Genomic DNA, 18,639 nt, shown 5'->3' on the forward strand with positions numbered 1-18,639 from the left:
TTGCGTCGACGTCCAGCCATAATGCTACCTTTAGAGCTACCTATCAGAGGGACGCCTCCACCGCACACACCCGCCCCCCAGGCCCTCGCTGCTGGGCACTTTGTACCTCCTCACCGCCGGTACACCGTAGCTTCATTCAGCTTCATTCCCCCCCCCCCCCCCCCCCCCGCTCAAACCATTAATTGGAATAGAAGAAAAAAGCAGAACAAAGTAGATGTATCATTTCTGATGCAATTTCCGAATGACCCTTTATAACCTGTCGGGTGACCTGCACGACCTGCCGAATGACCTTCCCTCCTCTAAGGTCGCGCTCCTCCTTCTCTGTGCGCAGGCGAGGTGAAGCAGGAAGGGGGCGGGGTCTTCCGCGAGGGCACGCCCTACCAGCGCCGTGGCTCTCTGCAGCTCTGGCAGTTCCTGGTGGCCCTATTGACGACCCGGGCAACTCCCACTTCATCGCCTGGACCGGCCGCGGCATGGAGTTCAAGCTCATCGAGCCCGAAGAGGTAGGGACTCGGAACACCTTTGACCTTTGACCTTTGACCTGAGGTTTGCGTCGGTTGGGATCTGTGTCTGTGTCTGTTTGTGTGTGTGTGTGTGTGTGTGTGTGGCTATCGATTGTTCCCCCACCCCGACATTATGGCTAGTATTCGGGCGACTGAACAAATTGATTACTCTCTGGCCTCTACTGGGCTGTCTGGACTTAAACTGGGACCATCCCAATCCCTTCAACTGGGAACAGAAGCGGTGTGTTGACAGGTGTGTCTGAGGAGCGGGCCACCAAAAGAGTCGGTATAGATTTATTTAGAGTGTTCCCCTCCATGGGTTCATGGTAGTAGGTTGTTACGAAGAGTGATGGAGACGTGGTTTAGTCCTCAGACTAGGTGTCCATTAGTCCCCATTCATTATTCAACACACACACACACACACACACACACACACACACACACACACACACACACACACACACACACACACGCACACACACCTTCCCGCCCTGCATCGTCATATGCCCGAGTCTGCCCCCTGATTGGTCGGTGGTCAGACTGTCGGGGCCCCCTCCCCCCCCCCCTCCTCCATACCGTATTGTATTTTCCATTTTCCCTTTTGAACTGTGCATTAAAATGAAATGGGGCCGCAGAGTTTTACAAGAGCAATTATGTGTGAAAGTGGTGCACTCAGTCAGAGAAGAACTCCTGCAACACAAACCGTGCCTTGCACAGAGGTTTGTGCGTTGAGCTGAGTGAGCCCCCCCCGGCTCACAAACTAGATGTCGGTTAACACGACATTCATTCACAACTGCTACCAAGCCGTGATTTACTCTCTCTGTCTGGCAGAGGACTGCTCTGGTATGGAGAGGGAGGGAGGGAGGGAGGGGGGGGAGGGAGGGGAGGGAGGGCAAGCAGAGGGAGGGGAGGGAGGGAGGAGGAGCAGAGGGAGAGGAAGGGGGGGAGGAGGAGCAGAGGGAGAGGAAGGGAGGAGGAGGAGGAGAGGGAGGGGGGAGGAGGAGGAGCAGAGGGAGGGGAGGGAGGGTAGGGAGGGAGGGAGGGGGGAAGGAGGGTAGGGAGGGAGGGGGGGAGGAGAGCGTAGCGGAGCGGTTGTCAGCGGGGGAGTTCACCCTGAGGTTGTGAGTGTAAATCCTGGTGTGGCAGTGTGACTCTGACTCTGTGTGACTCTGGTTCAGAGACAGCGGGGCTCTGGCTATGGTCACATGCTTACGGCTGACATCCACACACACACACACACACACACACACACACCACACACACACACACACACACACAGGCTCCACATGTTGGGCCGGCGCAGGCATTGGGCCGTTTGTTTAGCGTGAAGAGGGAGAGGGAGAGAGGGAGGAGGAGGTCTGGTCGTGGAGGACCCCCTAGTGGTCTGAAGAGGGAGGTGGGTCCTAAATGGGATGAGGTGTTGGTGGGGGGGTTCACCGGAGGAAAGGTCCAGTCCCATGAAAGTAAAGAACTGATGAAGCCCTGATCACGATGAGCGTCCACGACCAGCTGACCTGAAACCCTCCCCTGGACGAGTCATGACCACATCTCATCCCTTCTCCTCCCCTGTCGTTCTCTCTCCCTCCCTGTGGTTTCCTGTACTCCTCCACCTCCCTCTCTCCCCTCCTCTCTCATCCACTCCCTTTCCTCTTCCTCTCCCTCCTCATCCCTCTCCTCTATCTCCTCCCTCTCCCTCTCCTCCCTCTCCTCCCTCTCTCTCACCTCCTTCATCTCCTCCCCCCTCTCCTTCTCCCTCTCCTCCTCCTCCCCCCTCTCTCTCCTCCTTCCTCTCCTTCTCTCTCTCCTCCTCCCCCCTCTCTCTCCTCCTTCCTCTCCCCCCCCCAGGTGGCGCGGCTGTGGGGCATGCAGAAGAACCGTCCCGCCATGAACTACGATAAGCTGAGCCGTTCCCTGCGTTACTACTACGAGAAGGGAATCATGCAGAAGGTACACAACGCAACACACAACGTCATTACACCCAAAGGTTTAGAAGAATCAAAGTTTCCTCATTCACAGCCGACTGTAAGAGTTTTAATATTGACTTTTACTATGTTTACTTTTGTGTTGTATACTCTTGATTTCCTCTCGGGGAACTTAGAAGATCAATTTATCTATGTGTTTAAATCAATCCATCTCCATAATAATACGACATCAAACCCAATTATTTGAATGTCAAGAAATGAAACGGAGGATGAAATATTAAACCCGAAAGTCAGTCGTCATGCCCATGCTGTAATAAAACCCTCGTGCCTCGTGTCGCCGACTAGTGGCTGAAGGAAGAACCGCAGCACAGGCCCGCAACAACTCTAATAAAATGTAGGCCTATAACTTGTTGGACGGAACCCTATCATGTCTGTCTCGATTATTATGAAACACCGAGAGTAGGCCTACATTGGATGTTTACAGGTATATATTTATATACGGACAAGACATAAATAGATTAATTTTATTAATCTTAGATAAATTTCTTTCGTCTTTACAATTATTCGCTTTTTATCTGCTTAAAATATTTTAAATAAATGTGCTCACTGTTTTAGTGTCAATGTTACATCTGGTGGTCGTTAGTGTTGAATATGTTGTGTTTGTAGCGCACGGATGTGGACCTCCAGCCCCGGTTATTAAAAGATAACGCCTCCCGTTATTAAAGGATACCGCCCCACCACATATTGCCTCGTTACTGATCAGAGTTCCCCCGTCTCCGTCCAGGTCGCCGGGGAGCGCTACGTTTACAAGTTTGTGTGCGAGCCGGAGGCGCTGATCTCGCTGGCCTTCCCGGACAACCAGCGGCCGAGCCTGAAGGGCGAGTTCGAGCGCTACGTGAACGAGGAGGACACGGTCCCCCTGTCCCACCTGGACGAGGCCGCGCCATACCCCGCCCCGGAGCAGGCTCCCCAAAACAACATGGGCCCCCAGCAGCCCTACTCCAAAGGCTACATGTACTAATGCACCCCCCCAACACCCGCTATACCCCACCCAGGTACCTCCACCCCCCACCCTGCCACTGGCATCGTCTTCATCATCGTACACCACCTTATCGCCACCCCTGCAGCTGTTGCACATGCCCTGGCACCGCCCGTTCCCTGCTCCACCCTCCACCCCCACCCACTTGTATATAAAGCTATGGTGAATTTCTCTTTTCTTTTTGTTCTTGTTTTTAAATTAATCACATTAGGGATTTTTTTTATTTTGTATTTGTTTTTTGCGTTTTAAGAGCTTCAATCCATAAACATGACTGTGGTTAAGAGATTGCCTAATAAAGACCCATATTACTACTCTACGAGCCGTGTTTCTTTGGTTTAAACGCGTGGACGCTGGTTCTCGACCCGGGGTGGGATGTGAACCCATCATTAGACAACATCCAACAGGCGACTTCAAGTGAGGAAGCGTGTATTTCATCCGCCCACCACCAGAACAACAAGTCACTGTTCAAACATTCAATTCACATGTTCACAGATTAAATATAAAAAAAGTAGAAAAAAAAAACTGTATATGATTCATTTTGAAGGATAAACATTAGAGATTTAAAAACTGAGTAAACTCGGCCTCATAGCAGATCTAAGCAACACGACCCAGGTTGGAAGAGAGTGTCTTCACTATCACTGTCTCATTTATATACAATAAATACACAGATAGACCAGGGGCAGATCCCCCAGGCCTGGGTCTCCTCAGACCGCCTGGAGGTCCTCCTGAATGCCTGGAGATCCCCCAGGCGTTGGGCTCCTCAGACCTCCAGGCGGTCTGGAGATCTTCCAGGCGGTCTAGGGACCCTCCAGGCGGTGGGCTCCTCAGCGCCTCCTGAAGGCCCGGGAGATCCTCCAGGCGTTGGGCTCCTCGTAGCGGTTGTAGAGCGGCTCCAGGCGCTGCTGCTTCTTCTGCTTGCTGAGGCGCGTGGGGTCGCCCACGCGGTAGAAGGCCGGGGCGAACTCCACCAGCCAGCGCGGGTCGATGGTGGTCACCTCCCTCATGTACTCCTTGGTGGTCAGCACCAGCTCGTGGTACACCAGCCTGGTGGGAGACACAGAGGGGATGTGACCCATGTGGAAGGAGAGAGTGCGGGGAGACGGGGGGGGGGGGGGGGGGATGTGACCCATGTGTGAGCAGGCTGTAGCGACCCGCCCTACACACGAGACCTGAGCGTAGACATGTAGTGGATCGTATAAACGAGGGAACTGACTGCAAATACAGTATGTCAAATGTCATTACCTACAAAAAAAGTTTTGTTAAATGAACAACTATGAAGTCAGTAGCGAGCCAATAATGAAATGTGTATTCTTTTATATATATATATTTTTAAGGTTTTATCCTTTTTATTGTAAAATGAGAAAGACAGGAAGGTATGGGAGAGAGACAGGAAGACATGCAGCAAACGACCACGGGCAGGAATCAAACCCTGGTCGCTGCGGTAAGGACTGGGCCTTAATGGTCTCTACCCGGTGAACCACACGCCCCATGAAATTAGTATTTTTAAGCTACAATCATAATGATGAAAATGAATCAAATGTGGCAGTTGGTTTCCACTGAAACAAGGGGCAACGTTTAGCTCACTGAACCGTAGGTAAAAGACGCGGTCTCCTCACCACTCGGGCTGGCGGTTGAAGAGCGTGCTGGAGGGGTGCAGGTACACCACCTGCTGGTCGATCAGCGTACGGTAGCCCTCCTGCGGGTGCTTCCGGGCGGCGTTCCGGAAGTAGCCGCTGCAGATGGCCTTCTGCACACGCATCATGGCCTTCCCGCACGACACCACGTCCAGCTTGTGTCTGCGGAGAGACGGGAATGTTTGAGGAGCGGAACACCGAACCCCTAGACTGGGTACCCCCCCAAGCCCGTTCTGCCGGCAATTTGAAGTGGCCCTGCAGCAGGGGCTGGAGAGGAGCAATACTTTTCTTCCCGTTTCCGATCCGCTTTTACTGGAGCCATCGGCAAGCTGGCTTTTCCCCCCTGGCGCGCTATTGGCTGGTTTAACACAAAGGCGACAGGGAAGCAGCCAATTGCGTACAGAGTCATATGAACTACGCCTGTTGATCATGCTTAATGTGCTGAAGAAAATGACAGCAACCTCCCCGTGCAATCTATGATTGAGCTTGGTCTGGCAATAGACCTCTGAAGAATAAGTCCCGCCTCCAAGGCTCCCGGTTCCCTCGGTCAAATGTCTATGGGAAATAACATGTGGTTTTTGAATGATCGTACATAAACTCTGTAGGTGGCGAAGAAGTAAAAGCATCACGTTTTGAACTACACACATTTCCCATCTAGTTTCGACTGGCTTTTTGGATTGCCAGTGCCGTTAAAATAGCATCTATAATAGTTTACTACTTTAACGGCACCGACAATTGAACCGATCTTGTTGACAGTTTGCTATGTACGATCATTCAAAAACCCCATGTTATTTCCCATAGACATTTGACGGAGGGGACCAGGAGCCTCGGAGGCGGGACTTATGCTTCGGAGGTCTATAGCCAGGCTACCGAATCCCCCCACACTTAAAACCAGATCAGGGGATCAACGGATGAACCAGACGGGCAGGACAGCGTGCCGCGGCGCTACCTGTCCATGATGCTGAGCATCTGCTTGCGGATGTCCTGCGCTCGCTTCAGGGAGCGGGCCTGGATGAAGTTCTCAAAGCACCAGGGGTTGGCGAACTTGTTGTTCTTCCAGGAGTTGTAGACGGCCAGCAGCGTGAGGTGGTCCCCCTCCAGCTGGAAAAACTTGGCCTTCTTCTGGTCCGCCTGCGTCTGCTTGTCCTGTGGGGGGGATGCATGGTTCTTACATCGGACCCCGCAGACGGGCCGCCCCGTGTGGACCGCAGGGCCCAGGGTACAGGAGACAGGCCTTCATGACAGATCACCAGACCTGCTGGGTTTTGTCGGCTCCACATGTGGTCCAACCAACAACACGATAGCACGACGATGGGAATGGGATTAAGTCAGGATTTACCCACGACCAGATGTCCCGTTAATGGAAACTAACATGTGACAGGGGGGTGGCTAAACCAGTTACCAACAAGGATTGGATATTAGCCTACTTTAATGTATAATATATTATTGATTTCAATATAGACTTAATCAGCTGGAGTTTAAATATATTCTTCCACGGTGCTTTGAGCATATCGCTTGTGATTTTTCGAGGAAACATCTGGTCGATTGTCATCTGACATCTGACATCTGTTTTTTATGTTCGTAGAGTTTTTTAACTCTTAAGGAGAGGTGTCGCGTTATTTAAAAAGAATGCACACCCTTGGAACGTTGACTAATCAGGATTCAGTGCTTTATAATGCCAAAATAAAAAAGGTACAGAAAGCGGGTAGCGCACCTTGGGTCTGTAGAAGATGTTCTGGACGGACAGCATGGACACGATGGTGAGCATCTCCTCACTGCAGCCCAGGTGGACGGACATGATGAGCATCTTACACTGCATGGGCTCCAGAGGGAACTCAGCCATCTGGAGGAGAGGGACCAGGAGGAGAGAGTTTGGGGTCAGGGTTTCAATGGAGAATCGATCCAGCACAATAAATGGCCAAGCTCACAGTTTAAGCGACTTAATTCTCTTTCTTATTTAGTATTGCGTTCAGGCGGAGCTACAATTTGCGATTTCTGATCAGTTGTTCCGGTTTTCACTTGGACCTGATGATGGTTACTAGACAAATATAACTTCCTCTATATATTCCAACTTCCTTTGAGACTTAGGTGCATCTGGCACTCATATTCTTGACTTTCGGTTTGTCGTTAGGAGGGAATTCCCCCAAATTGCTCGGGCAAAGGGAGATTCAACCGCAAGACAGATGTCACATCTACGATCTGAACGGTGGAGTCATCAGCGTATTGAAGCACAGGGTCCTGATTCATCCAGAAGGTTCTCCTCACCCTCCGGCCCAGCCTGGTGAGCAGGCCCTCATCGTCCAGGGCCCCCAGGGTGTAGAGCTGCTCCATGGCCATGATCATCGTCTCCATGGGCGGGGAGTCCATGAAGTCGAAGGCCAGCAGGTCGTTGATCCCCATGGCCTGAGGACCGACACGGACGGACGTTTGATCCAAGGGGCCGCAGGTCTAGATACTCATCAACCACAACTTGAGCTTTCACCGCAACTAGTGAGTAGTTGTGGTAGTATAACTAGTTAGGAATCTGTCTCAAATCAATTCTTAAGTACATATTACAATGAGGAGTAGACTTATCCGTCTCGGAAAAAGAAAAAGGAGAAACCACAGAAGGTGCCTGGCTGACCTTGAGGGACAGCACGGTGCTGGCCAGGTTGGTTCTCTGGATCTCGGGAACGTTGGAGGTCAACATCTCGTCTCTGTAGGCCCTCTCAGTGTAGAGTCTGTAGCACTTCCCTGGACCCGTCCTGCCGGCCCGGCCGGACCGCTGTTTGGCCTGGGCCTGGACCACACACACAGACACACGTAGGAATACTGGTCAGTCACGTGGGAATACCGTAGCGTCCACATGGGAATACAGTAGGGTCCACATAGGAATACAGTTAAGTCCACATGTGAATACCGGTCAGTCCACATGGGAATAAGATGAAGAGGAAGTACATAAGCTGAATAAAGAGGAGCTCTGCTCCACACCCCTAGGTGTAGTAACCCCCCCAGGTGTAGTGCCCACACCCCCCCAGGTGTAGGGACCACACACCCCACCAGGTAAGCAGCAGCTCTCGAAGGCCCCACCTGGGAGATGGGCGTGACCACCAGCTGGTCGATGCCCGTCTTGGAGTTGTAGACGATCTGCTTGACGAAGCCGGGGTCAACCACGTAGTAGATCCCGTCGATGGTGAGGGACGTCTCCGCGATGTTGGTGGCGATGATGACCTGACAGGAAGAACCGTACTTTAACACAAAGCCTTCCTGGAAGTGGAAGACTAACATTGGAAATCTATTCAAAGGTAAACACACACACAACAACAATTATAATTGAATAAAGGAATTGTGGTGACAGATGAACCGATTTGTCCACAAGATTTAATTGTTTTCGTTTCCCGGAGCCCATTCCACACTCGGTCCTGAGCCGCTGCTCCGAGCCGCTACCTTTCTGCTGCCCGGGGGCGCCGGGTCGAAGATGCGAGTCTGCATCTCGCTGGGCAGCGCTGAGTACACGGGCAGGATGATGAGCTCCGGGACGTCCGGCCCCAGGGACTTCATCCTCTCGAACAGGATCTCACACGCCGTGTCGATCTCCTCCTGGCCCGTCAGGAACACCAGGACATCACCTGGGGATAGGAGGAGGAGGAGGAGGAGGAGGAGGAAGAGGGAGGAGGAGAAGAGGAGAGGAGGAAGAGGGAGGAGGAGGAGAGGCGAAGAGGATGGAGGGAAGAGGAGAGGAGGAGAGGCAGAGAAGACAGATTTGGCCAGGTGCATTTATTTTATTGTTGTGTCAAGTGGTAGAGTGGACAACATAAATCACAAAAATTATTTTTAATAACAAAACGCTGTGGGTCTCAGTGGAAAACCTTTACTACCCCTAACTTAACCCAGACCTGGAGCGAGGAAGACCTGGGACTCACCTGGGGGCTCCGTGAGGTGGATCTGCATGACGGTGATGAGGGCGGCGTCCAGGTAGTCCGTCTCGGGCTCCTTGCAGTACAGGACCTCCACGGGGAAGGTCCTCCCGGGGATGGTGAAGATGGGAGCCTCAAAGAAGTACTGGGAGAACTTGACGGCGTCCAGCGTGGCCGACGACACGATGAGCTTCAGGTCTTTGCGCTTCAGGATCGTCTGAGTGGCGAACACAGCAGGTGTCATTCATGTTTATTACAAGTACTAAATAATGTTACTGCTGCTCAACAGACGCATGTATCCACCACATGCAGATCCACATCTGTCTTCTGAGACATTGGGGATCCAACACAGATCCCAGAGCAGTTTGGCTGGGAATCAAACACCCCAGCTGCTGCTACTGCTGCTACTAGTGCTAATGCTGCTGCTGCTGCAATTTAGTGCTAATGCTGCTGCTACTAGTGCTAATGCTGCTGCAACTTAGTGCTAATGCTGCTGCAACTTAGTGCTAATGCTGCTGCAACTTAGTGTGAATGCTTTTGCTGCTGCTACTAGTGCGAATGCTTTTGCTGCTGCTACTAGTGCGAAAGCTTTTGCTGCTGCAACTTAGTGCTAATGCTGCTGCTGCTACGTAGTGCTAATGCTGCTACTCGTGCTAATGCTGCTGCTGCTACTACATAGTGCTAATGCTGCTACTCGTGCTAATGCTGCTGCTGCTGCTACTCGTGCTGCTGCTGCTGCTACTACTACTACAAGTGCTGCTGCTACTACTAGTGCTAATGCTGCTACTACTAGTGCTAATGCTGCTACTACTAGTGCTAATGCTGCTACTACTACTAGTGCAAATACTGCTGCTACTAGTGCTAATACTGCTGCTACTAGTGCTAATACTGCTACTAGTGCTAATACTGCTACTATTGCTAATGCTTCTCCAGAGTAGGGGACCGACACAGAGGCCCCGCCCTCTCCTCTAGAGTCGGGGCCCCACACAGAGAGCCCGCCCTCTCCTCCAGAGTAGGGGCCCCACACAGAGAGCCCGCCCTCTCCTCCAGAGTAGGGGCCCCACACAGAGGCCCCTCCCTCTACTCCAGAGTAGGGGCCCCACACAGAGGCCCCGCCCTCTACTCCAGAGTAGGGGCCCCACACAGAGGCCCCGCCCTCTCCTCCAGAGTAGGGGCCCCACACAGAGAGCCCGCCCTCTACTCCAGAGTAGGGGCCCCACACAGAGGCCCCGCCCTCTCCTCCAGAGTAGGGGCCCCACACAGAGAGCCCGCCCTCTCCTCCAAAGTAGGGGCCCCACACAGAGGCCCCGCCCTCTCCTCCAGAGTAGGGGCCCCACACAGAGAGCCCGCCCTACCTTCTTGAGCAGGCCGAACAGCGTGTCGGTGTGGATGGTCCTCTCGTGGGCCTCGTCCAGCATGATGAGCGAGTACAGGGACATGTCGGGGTCCAGCAGGCACTCCCTCTGCAGCATGCCGTGGGTCATGTACTTGATGACAGTCTCCGGGCTGGTGCAGTCCTCGAAGCGGATGGTGTAGCCCACCTGGGAGGACGGAGACAGGACACACCTTCGATCACATGGCGTTCACTGGCTCTGACCGTCATTCATCACAGCCCAGAGACGGTCTGTCGGCGGTCCCACGTCCTAGCCCAGGCAGTAAGACCCTGAAGCAGTAAGACCCTCCAGACAGTAAGACCCTCCAGACAGTAAGACCCTGCAGCAGTAAGACCCTCCAGACAGTAAGACCCTGCAGCAGTAAGACCCACAGGTAGCCCACCTCCTGGCCCAGACAGCAGCCGTACTCCTCAGACACCCTCTTGGCCACGGACATGGCAGCCACTCGACGGGGCTGGGTGCAGCCGATCTTGCCCCGGGCGGTGTAACCCGCCTCTGCCAGGTACTGGGTGATCTGGGTGGTCTTCCCGGACCCCGTCTCCCCGACCACGATCAGGATCTGGTTGTCGTGGACGGCCTGGGAGAATGTAAGAACATATCATCTCTACTCAAAACAATGTTCTAGTCAAGTCCCTCATTAAAACGTACCTATTTTATCAGAAACAATAGTTTAACGGATCATTAAGGAGCAATGACATCTTCAAAGTCAACGTTATTTCAACATTTCTAAATATGTGCCAGACATAGAGGAATCGAACTTGCATGGATCTCCGACCCACAGTGCAATAAGAACAACAGGATAAAATTAGGGAACATAAGATAAGTAATATTTACAATAAATTAATTCTAAATAATGCAAAAGGTAAGGCAAAACAAATGGTAAATATAAAATTGTATTCAATTTAAAAGAAGTAAATAAATTGAATTGTGCAATATGAGGAACATTATTTACAATATGTGCAATATGCAGTAAACTGAAGAAATTAAAAGTTTACATTTTTTACAATATGTGCAATATGCAGTAAACTGAACAAATTAAAGGTGTACATTTTAAAAGGCATTTCGATGTATAAATAGATTCGATAGAGATAGATAGAGTTCATCTACCGTTCTTCTATAGTGTTCTTATTTTCCATACCCATTTATTCAGTCTTCCAAAGCAGCAGAGAGGAAGACTGCCTGTGTGGGTGGACCTCCTACCTGGACCAGCTCCTCCTTCAGCTTGTAGATGGGCAGGCTGGCTCTCTGCTCCAGGATGGTGAGCTCCGTCTTCTTGCCGTAGGACATCTGGTTCCCCCCGAAAGCGTAGCGCTTCCACTCGGGCAGATCCACCGGCATGGCGCCAATCCCGCGCATGTTGGCCGCGATCTGCCGCCCCTCGTCTGCAGAGGAAGAGCCCACATTATCATCACGGGGAACTGACGTTTAAGACGTTATCATGCAGAACCGATGGTTAACACGTTATCACGGGGAACCGACATTTAACACGTTATCACAGGGAACTGTCGATAAACACGTTATCACGGGGAACCGACGTTTAAAAGGTGGTATTCACACCTGGTGGTATAATATGTCACCTTTAACGCTGCAGACAGACAACCAGAGTCGGTTTCTACATTCGTATTTTGTGTGACAATGTATTTTGTGCGATAGTGTTACGATAAAGACTTTGTTCTCTATCGTAACACTATGACACGTTTGGTTTTCCACTACCCTATGAAGCCCTTTTTTGTAGATTCTCTATTGAATAGGAAGATAAAGGCCAGTTCCGGCCGGATCCGACTCCACCCTGCTTTGGTTTTTAAGACAGACCACTCTGAATGATTATCACTTCCTTCACGACTCCGTCTGCGTTGGCCCGTGACTCACCAGCTGGTCTCCCACATGTCTCCCACATGCTTGACCCCCGGGGCCGTGACGAGACCCAGACCCCACACGCATTAAGTCCACACCAGATCCATCCCAGCCCTGATAAGACATCTCCAGCAGTGCGGCTGGAACCCAGGATCTGGCCCGAGACGGAACGCTTTCTGCTCTTCATTAGCTTCTGATTCATCATCCTGCCTCCCCCCTCCCCTTCCCTCCCCCCTCCCTGCCTTCCGCCCGGCCGCCATTTTAATTAACTGCCAAGCAATAAATACAAACATGAGAGATTTGATGGATCTAGTTCTCATTGATGACGCTTGAAAATGCAGCGCAGATTCTACGACAACCACCTGTTCATTTCAGTCTATTTTGTCATTCAGTAAAACGGGCGTTTCAGTATTCCAACTGAATCCTGCAGTGCTCCGACACGGCTTTAAAACTTTGGAATCAGCTTTAACGTTACTGTGTGGACAGCATTCTGACTACAGCCAAGGGGTTACAATCAGGCATGGGGGGCGAGGCTTACAGTCAGGCATGGGGTCGATCCAGTTCTTGTTGAGGCCCGTGGGGATGGAGTCCATCTCCACGTTACGGACCTGCTGCTTCAGCTCCCGCCTCTCCTTGGCCAGGGCGCTCTGCATCATGGCCGCCTGGGACAGCGAGCCGTCCGGGTTCTGGAGGACGGGACACGTCAGGTGATGTGAAACAACACAAGGAGGTTGTGGTTAGGAATGACGAGACCCACAGAGCAAGATGACTCCTGCTCGTTTGACTCATGATATCAGTACATACATCAGTACATACATCAGTACCTACATCAGTACCTACATCAGTACCTACATCAGTACCTACATCAGTACCTACATCAGTACATACATCAGTACATCAGCAGTACATCAGCAGTACAACGCGTGTTTTATGGTTGCGTTGCGGTTTTGAGGAGATAAACATCCCATGTACCTTGACGATTTTAACAGGACTCAGGTTCATGGTCCACTTGGTCTGTCCACGCAGGAAAGGAGGCTCTTCCTCCACCAGATCCACATCCAAGTCTTCATCTGTGGGGTCCAGGAGGTCATAAACAACCAGTTCACATGCTTCACTTCCAATGCAGACTGACCATAGACGGAGTGGAGGCGGGACATGAAGAAAAAGCGTTACCCTCTTCGTCGTTAATGTTGGGCATGATTCCCGTCTCCTCGTCAAATTCTGGGAACTCCTCTTTTGGAAGCACGTTAGCTGCAATCATCTAAGGAGACCAATTTATTATTAAATTGTAAATGGACTGCATGTATACAGCGCTTCTCTAACCAGTGGCCACTCAAAGCGCTTTAGCAATATTGCCTCACATTCACCAATTCATGCACACATCCACAAACCATTCAAGGCCTACCTGCTTGATCTCCCACTTCTCCAGGTCGGTGATCTTGGACAGCCTCTTGCGCTCCGTGGGGTTCTCCTCCAGCTCCAGCACACTGGGGTCCACAGGCCGGTCCGGGTTCCTCATGGCCTCGTCCGCCGGGCCCAGGTCCAGGTTCCTCCTCCTGTTGGGGTTCAGGTCCTCCCCTGTCTGCTGGTCCACGTCCTGAAGGGGGGGGGGGCATGATAAGACACGGGAGCCGGTGTCATTTGGGGACGACCCCTTGTTGGTCCAAGTTCTATGATTGTGTGTTTTATTAGTAGAGAGTCTGCAGCTTAAGTCCCTCAGAACGGGGCTTTATCTCATGGACAGGATGTGTTGGAGGACATTGTGATGGATGAATGTCCAATAACTCTTTAATCGTCAGTTATTTAGGCCTTATTTGTCCCGTTCTCTTCCTCATCATATGGTTTAGTGATTGCTCAATTTGAGCAGGGAGAGAAGAAGACTAAAAGGCAGAAATATCTGATAATAAGAAAGAAAGGATTGAATAAAAACAGTCCAACCGCCCGGAGCCCCTGTGGCGGACCTTACCTTCATGCTGAGACTGGCCTTGGTGCCGGTGAACGACAGCACTTTGACCTTCACCTTCTGGCCCTTGGTGACCACGTCAGACATGTTGGCGATGCGCCCTTCTTTACGGAGCTCCGAGATGTGCACCAGGCCTTCCCAGCGCTTCCTGCAAAGGCGTGCACACGATTGGTACACACGAACGCCACCCACATCGTGGGGCCAAAGGCCACTGCTGATTTAGTTAATTTCCAACCAATGACTTCCCATTATCTCTACTGTATGAAAGGTGATCTATGTAAGAGTCCAGCGTTGTCAAGAGAGAGACAGGAAGGATGCCCCGACATGTTCCCGCGATCCTCTCTGCTCCCTGCCTACCTACTTCCTCCCTCATTGAGAAGGGTTGCATTTCACACACCTGTGATTGACAACCAAGATTTCTAACGTAAACCAATCAGGGACGAGACACCCTGATTGGTCAGTAGGAGGAGTAGTGGTCTTCAATCTAAATTGGGTCACACAGAGCCAGGCGCATCCAACAGAACAGATGTAAGCGCATTACACTCACTAAAGGCTCAGTTATGGTTCCACGTCGACGCAACACAATGACCACGCAGACGCGTCGACGCAGTCGTGAACCTGTTTTGGTTCTTCGTCGGGTTTTAGTGAGCGGACGAATCACAGCCCTTGCTGCTGCGTCTCCTCGACGCAAGGTTACAATCTTTGGGAGGCGCACGTCAGGCCCTGGCGGTGGACGCAAGGAGGGTCCGCAAGGGCGTAACGATCCGTAAACCCCCTTGCGTTGTGTCGGAGTGGAACCATCACTAAGCCTTTATAGTGGATGGCCGGCTGCACCGTCGCAAGCAAATCACCGAAATAACAGCTGTTGAATCTTAAACACAGCCCCTTGGAGTGAGACCACCTCATCGAGCGCAGGGTGGTCGACGTGACGTTCCCAGCGGAGCTGCTTGCCGCCTAACGCAGGGAGCGAACCGTGAAGACAGAAGCGGAACGCTGCCACTGACCTCAGCCCCTCCAGCTGGACGAAGCAGCCGAACTGCATGATGCTGCTGATCTTCCCGTTGTAGATGTCCCCCACCACCGGCTCGTCGGGCGGGGGGCGGTCCACTATCTGGTCGTTGAAGCGATTCGGGTCCCGTTCCTCCGGTTCCTTCCTGTGGTCCCCGTCCCCCTTGCGGCGCGGGCTGGGGCTGCGGTCGCGGCGTGGGCTGGGGCTGCGGTTGCTCCAGCGAGACGCCCGCTTCCCCTGGCGCTTGAAGCCACCGCCGCCGCCACCGTCACGCTCTCTGGACCGGGAGCGGGAACGGGAGCGGGAGCGAGGGCGCCCGTTACCTCGGCCCGAGTCCCGCTCTCGCCTGTTGTGCCCGGGCGGCTCCTGGTCCCACCTGTAGGAGGAGAACCCTGCTCAGTCCAGACTAGAGGAACGGTCTAGCGCTGGTCCACCATCATGTTCGGTCACCAGCCAACACACTCTACCTCCTGAGCTACTGCCTTCATGTAGACTACAGACCTTAGGGTCCAAACACACAGTCTTTAGGCTGGGAGTCAATCAGAACCACCAGACTAGACTATAGACAGTGGTAGTATACTATAGTATATAAAAACATCACCGTTCTCCTACAACTGCTTCCCTTGAAGAAACATAAGTCCAATGATAGTAGAATTGGTTTGACATTCACACATAAATCTCCGTGAGAGGTTTCGCTCAAAGTCTCTAACTGACATTTACATTTACATTAAGGGCATTTAGCAGACGCTTTTATCCAAAGCAACTTACAATTTAGTACATTTGTCAGAAGAAAGAGAAACAATATATCTCTGTCCTGTCGATACAGTAAGGATGTTCATAGAACCAAGTGCCAAGCACTCACAATCGCTAGGTTAAAGGGGTAGTTCAGGATTTTGGACATCAGGTTTCATTTCCAAGTGAGCCAGTGTGTTATTTATCATTGGAGACCATTTAACAATTTTCATTCAGTCCTTCTAGTTGCAGAAATCGCTGGTGTTAGGCTAGCGCAAGTCGAGGGGAACTGCTAGCCTGCCAATAAAAACAGTTTTACCCACTCCAAAGTACACCCAATGCAAACCAATTATAATGCCCGACTATCGATGTAAATGTCTGTGTTGATAGAATAATATTAGAAATAAAACTATCCTTGTATCGCAATGATCACATTACATTTTGGGGGACTACTTTCTCAGCAGCAGCGGAATTTCACTTTGCTCCGGTGTCGCAACCAATTCACTACAGCAGAAGGTAAACAGAGAAGCACTCCAGGTAATATCAGTCCGCCGCTGCTGTAGCTTGCTTCCAACTACAGGGATTATAAACTAAATGCAATGCACTGCAAGGGTAAGTTTATTTCTAACACTATTCTATCAACACAGACATTTACATCGATAGTCGGGCATTATAATTGGTTTGCCTCGGGAGTGGGTAAAACTGTTTTTATTGGCAGGCTAGCAGTTCCCCTCGACTTGCGCTAGCCTAGCACCAGCGATTTCTGCAACTAGAAGGACTGAATGAAAAGTGTTGAAAACGGTCTCCAATGATAAATAACACACTGGCTCACTTGGAAATGAGACCCGATGTCCAAAATCCTGAACTACCCCTTTAACCCATTCCCTGTATACAACAAAGATAGCTAGGATAAGATGCTACATGATGCCAAGTACTATTATTAAGTGCAACAACATACAATAAGATGTACAACATACAATAAGTGCGTACATTACATTTCAGAACCACCCACCTGTTCTTGGGGCGCGTGCTGATGCTGCTGCTGGCAGCGCTGGCAGCGCTGGGCATCAGCAACTCCAGCTCCTTCATGGCCGCCGCCGCCACACTCTCGTCGTCCTTCCCCGGTTGTCGGGGGGCAACCTGGAGGCACAGAAAACCACATTAGCCATGGTAAATGGTAAATGGACTGCAGTTTGTTATATCGCTTTTCTAACCAGTGGCCACTCGAAGTGCCTTACAATATTGCCCAACATTAACCCGTTCATACAGACATTCACACACCGACGGCGGTGTCAAGGCGACAGCCAGGTCAGGAGCAGTCAGGGTGAGGTGCCTTGCTCAGGGACACCTAAAAACTCAACTAGGAGGAGCCGGGGATAGAACTAGCAACCTTGCGCTTACCAGCCAACCTTCTCTACATCCTGAGCCACGTGCCGCCCATGCAAACCATGCAAGCACCCCCCATCGTGTCGTGAGATGGCGGATATTTAAATCTCCCCACATGGAGGAAACGTAGTTAGGTAGGAGCTCACCTTCCACATGGGGTCGTCCGGCTTGCAGAGAGCGGGGAACACATCCTTCAGCTTGTCCTTCTCACTCTTTGGTTTGGCCTCAGACCCTGTCAATCACACGGAGAAGACGTTCGGACCCCAGCAACACCAGTTGTGTTGAGGTTGTGTTGTCTTGTGGATTGTGGGTTTACCTCTGCTCGTAGATGGGGGTGCTTGCATGGTTTGGATGAGCCTGAGTAGGTTACCAATGAGGGTATCCTGCGGAAGACGAACAGCAGGTAAACCCACTTCGTATAACTTCACACGCACACACACACAATACACAATACACATACTCGACCCCTGTGAGGGGACATTAAAGTGGTGAAGGGGTGCAGACACCTACTGCGAAATCAGCTCCATTCTTCAGAAGAACTGCTTTAAAACTGTCAAATGTCGTGTGTTTCTCAGCGAGGCTGATGATGAATTCCGCTTTAAGAGAGACAGAGAAATGTGAGCTCTGCGTTCAGCTGCAGGTTAGTGATGTTACAGTAAACCAGACAGATGAGGGTTAACTTACAGACTCAAACAGCCGCTAAACACATTTAAAACCCCAAGCCAACCTCCACTCACCCAGATCCTTCTCGCTTATTCCGAGATGATTCTCCAACTCCGTACACACTTTGGACACCAGGGATAAATACTCCAGTCGTTTTATTTCCAGTTCCGCCATCTTTGATGTTTAGACCGGAGCTGACTGCAGGTTAGTTCTTCATCGAAAATGTTTGATAAATCTGCAGAAATACGACGTCTGGCGTTGATGGTGCCCCCTAGAGGCCGGTTGCGGTACTGCCGCAGCGCTGCTGCCCCTAGAGGCCGGCTGCGGTACTGCCGTACAGCTGCTCCCTAGAGGCCGGCTGCGGTACTGCATTACTGCTGCCCCCTAGAGGCCGGCTGCGGTACTGCAGTACTGCTGCCCCCTAGAGGCCGGCCGCAGGCTGCAAGACAACTTCTGGACGTCTTTTGATCGGTGCAGCTCGCTGTTACCATGGAAACGTTTACCGCTGGCGCGAAAGTCAAGCCGTCGATTACTGCGACCACTGAACTCGATCGTTTAACACAGAGCCTGCATGACTTCTCTTTCTGACATGATGCGAGTTGTTTTTTTTTGTTTGTTTTTTGAGAAGGTGAGGACCAGTGTCA

The 18,639-nt window shown here is 51.5% G+C and overlaps 2 protein-coding genes across 2 annotated transcripts; one reads left to right on the forward strand and one right to left on the reverse strand.

Moving 5' to 3' along the window:
* Positions 1–241: 241 nt before the first annotated feature.
* Positions 242–3,888, forward strand: LOC311355101 (ETS translocation variant 4-like; the record flags this gene model as incomplete). The annotated part of the gene is given in 5 exon segments (XM_084474835.1): positions 242–263; positions 332–424; positions 427–503; positions 2,349–2,450; positions 3,210–3,888. Coding segments are annotated over 5 exon segments (531 nt in total). The 3' UTR covers positions 3,447–3,888.
* A 6-nt stretch (positions 3,889–3,894) lies between these two features.
* Positions 3,895–18,169, reverse strand: LOC311355113 (ATP-dependent RNA helicase DHX8-like; the record flags this gene model as incomplete). Its single annotated transcript, XM_084474845.1, has 23 exons — positions 3,895–4,508; positions 5,081–5,260; positions 6,048–6,244; positions 6,813–6,941; positions 7,364–7,501; positions 7,722–7,877; positions 8,168–8,308; positions 8,525–8,706; positions 9,001–9,211; positions 10,350–10,535; positions 10,771–10,965; positions 11,589–11,770; positions 12,781–12,928; positions 13,215–13,312; positions 13,416–13,503; positions 13,648–13,839; positions 14,209–14,353; positions 15,210–15,590; positions 16,959–17,086; positions 17,479–17,564; positions 17,649–17,715; positions 17,843–17,928; positions 18,070–18,169. The coding sequence occupies 23 exons, from the start codon at positions 18,167–18,169 to the stop codon at positions 4,289–4,291; spliced, it is 3,636 nt and encodes a 1,211-aa protein (XP_084330971.1). The 3' UTR covers positions 3,895–4,288.
* Between the last annotated feature and the right edge of the window lie 470 nt (positions 18,170–18,639).

This window comes from Micromesistius poutassou, assembly GCF_964030765.1.
Source record: "Micromesistius poutassou genome assembly, chromosome: 11".
NCBI classification, from domain to species: domain Eukaryota; kingdom Metazoa; phylum Chordata; class Actinopteri; order Gadiformes; family Gadidae; genus Micromesistius; species Micromesistius poutassou.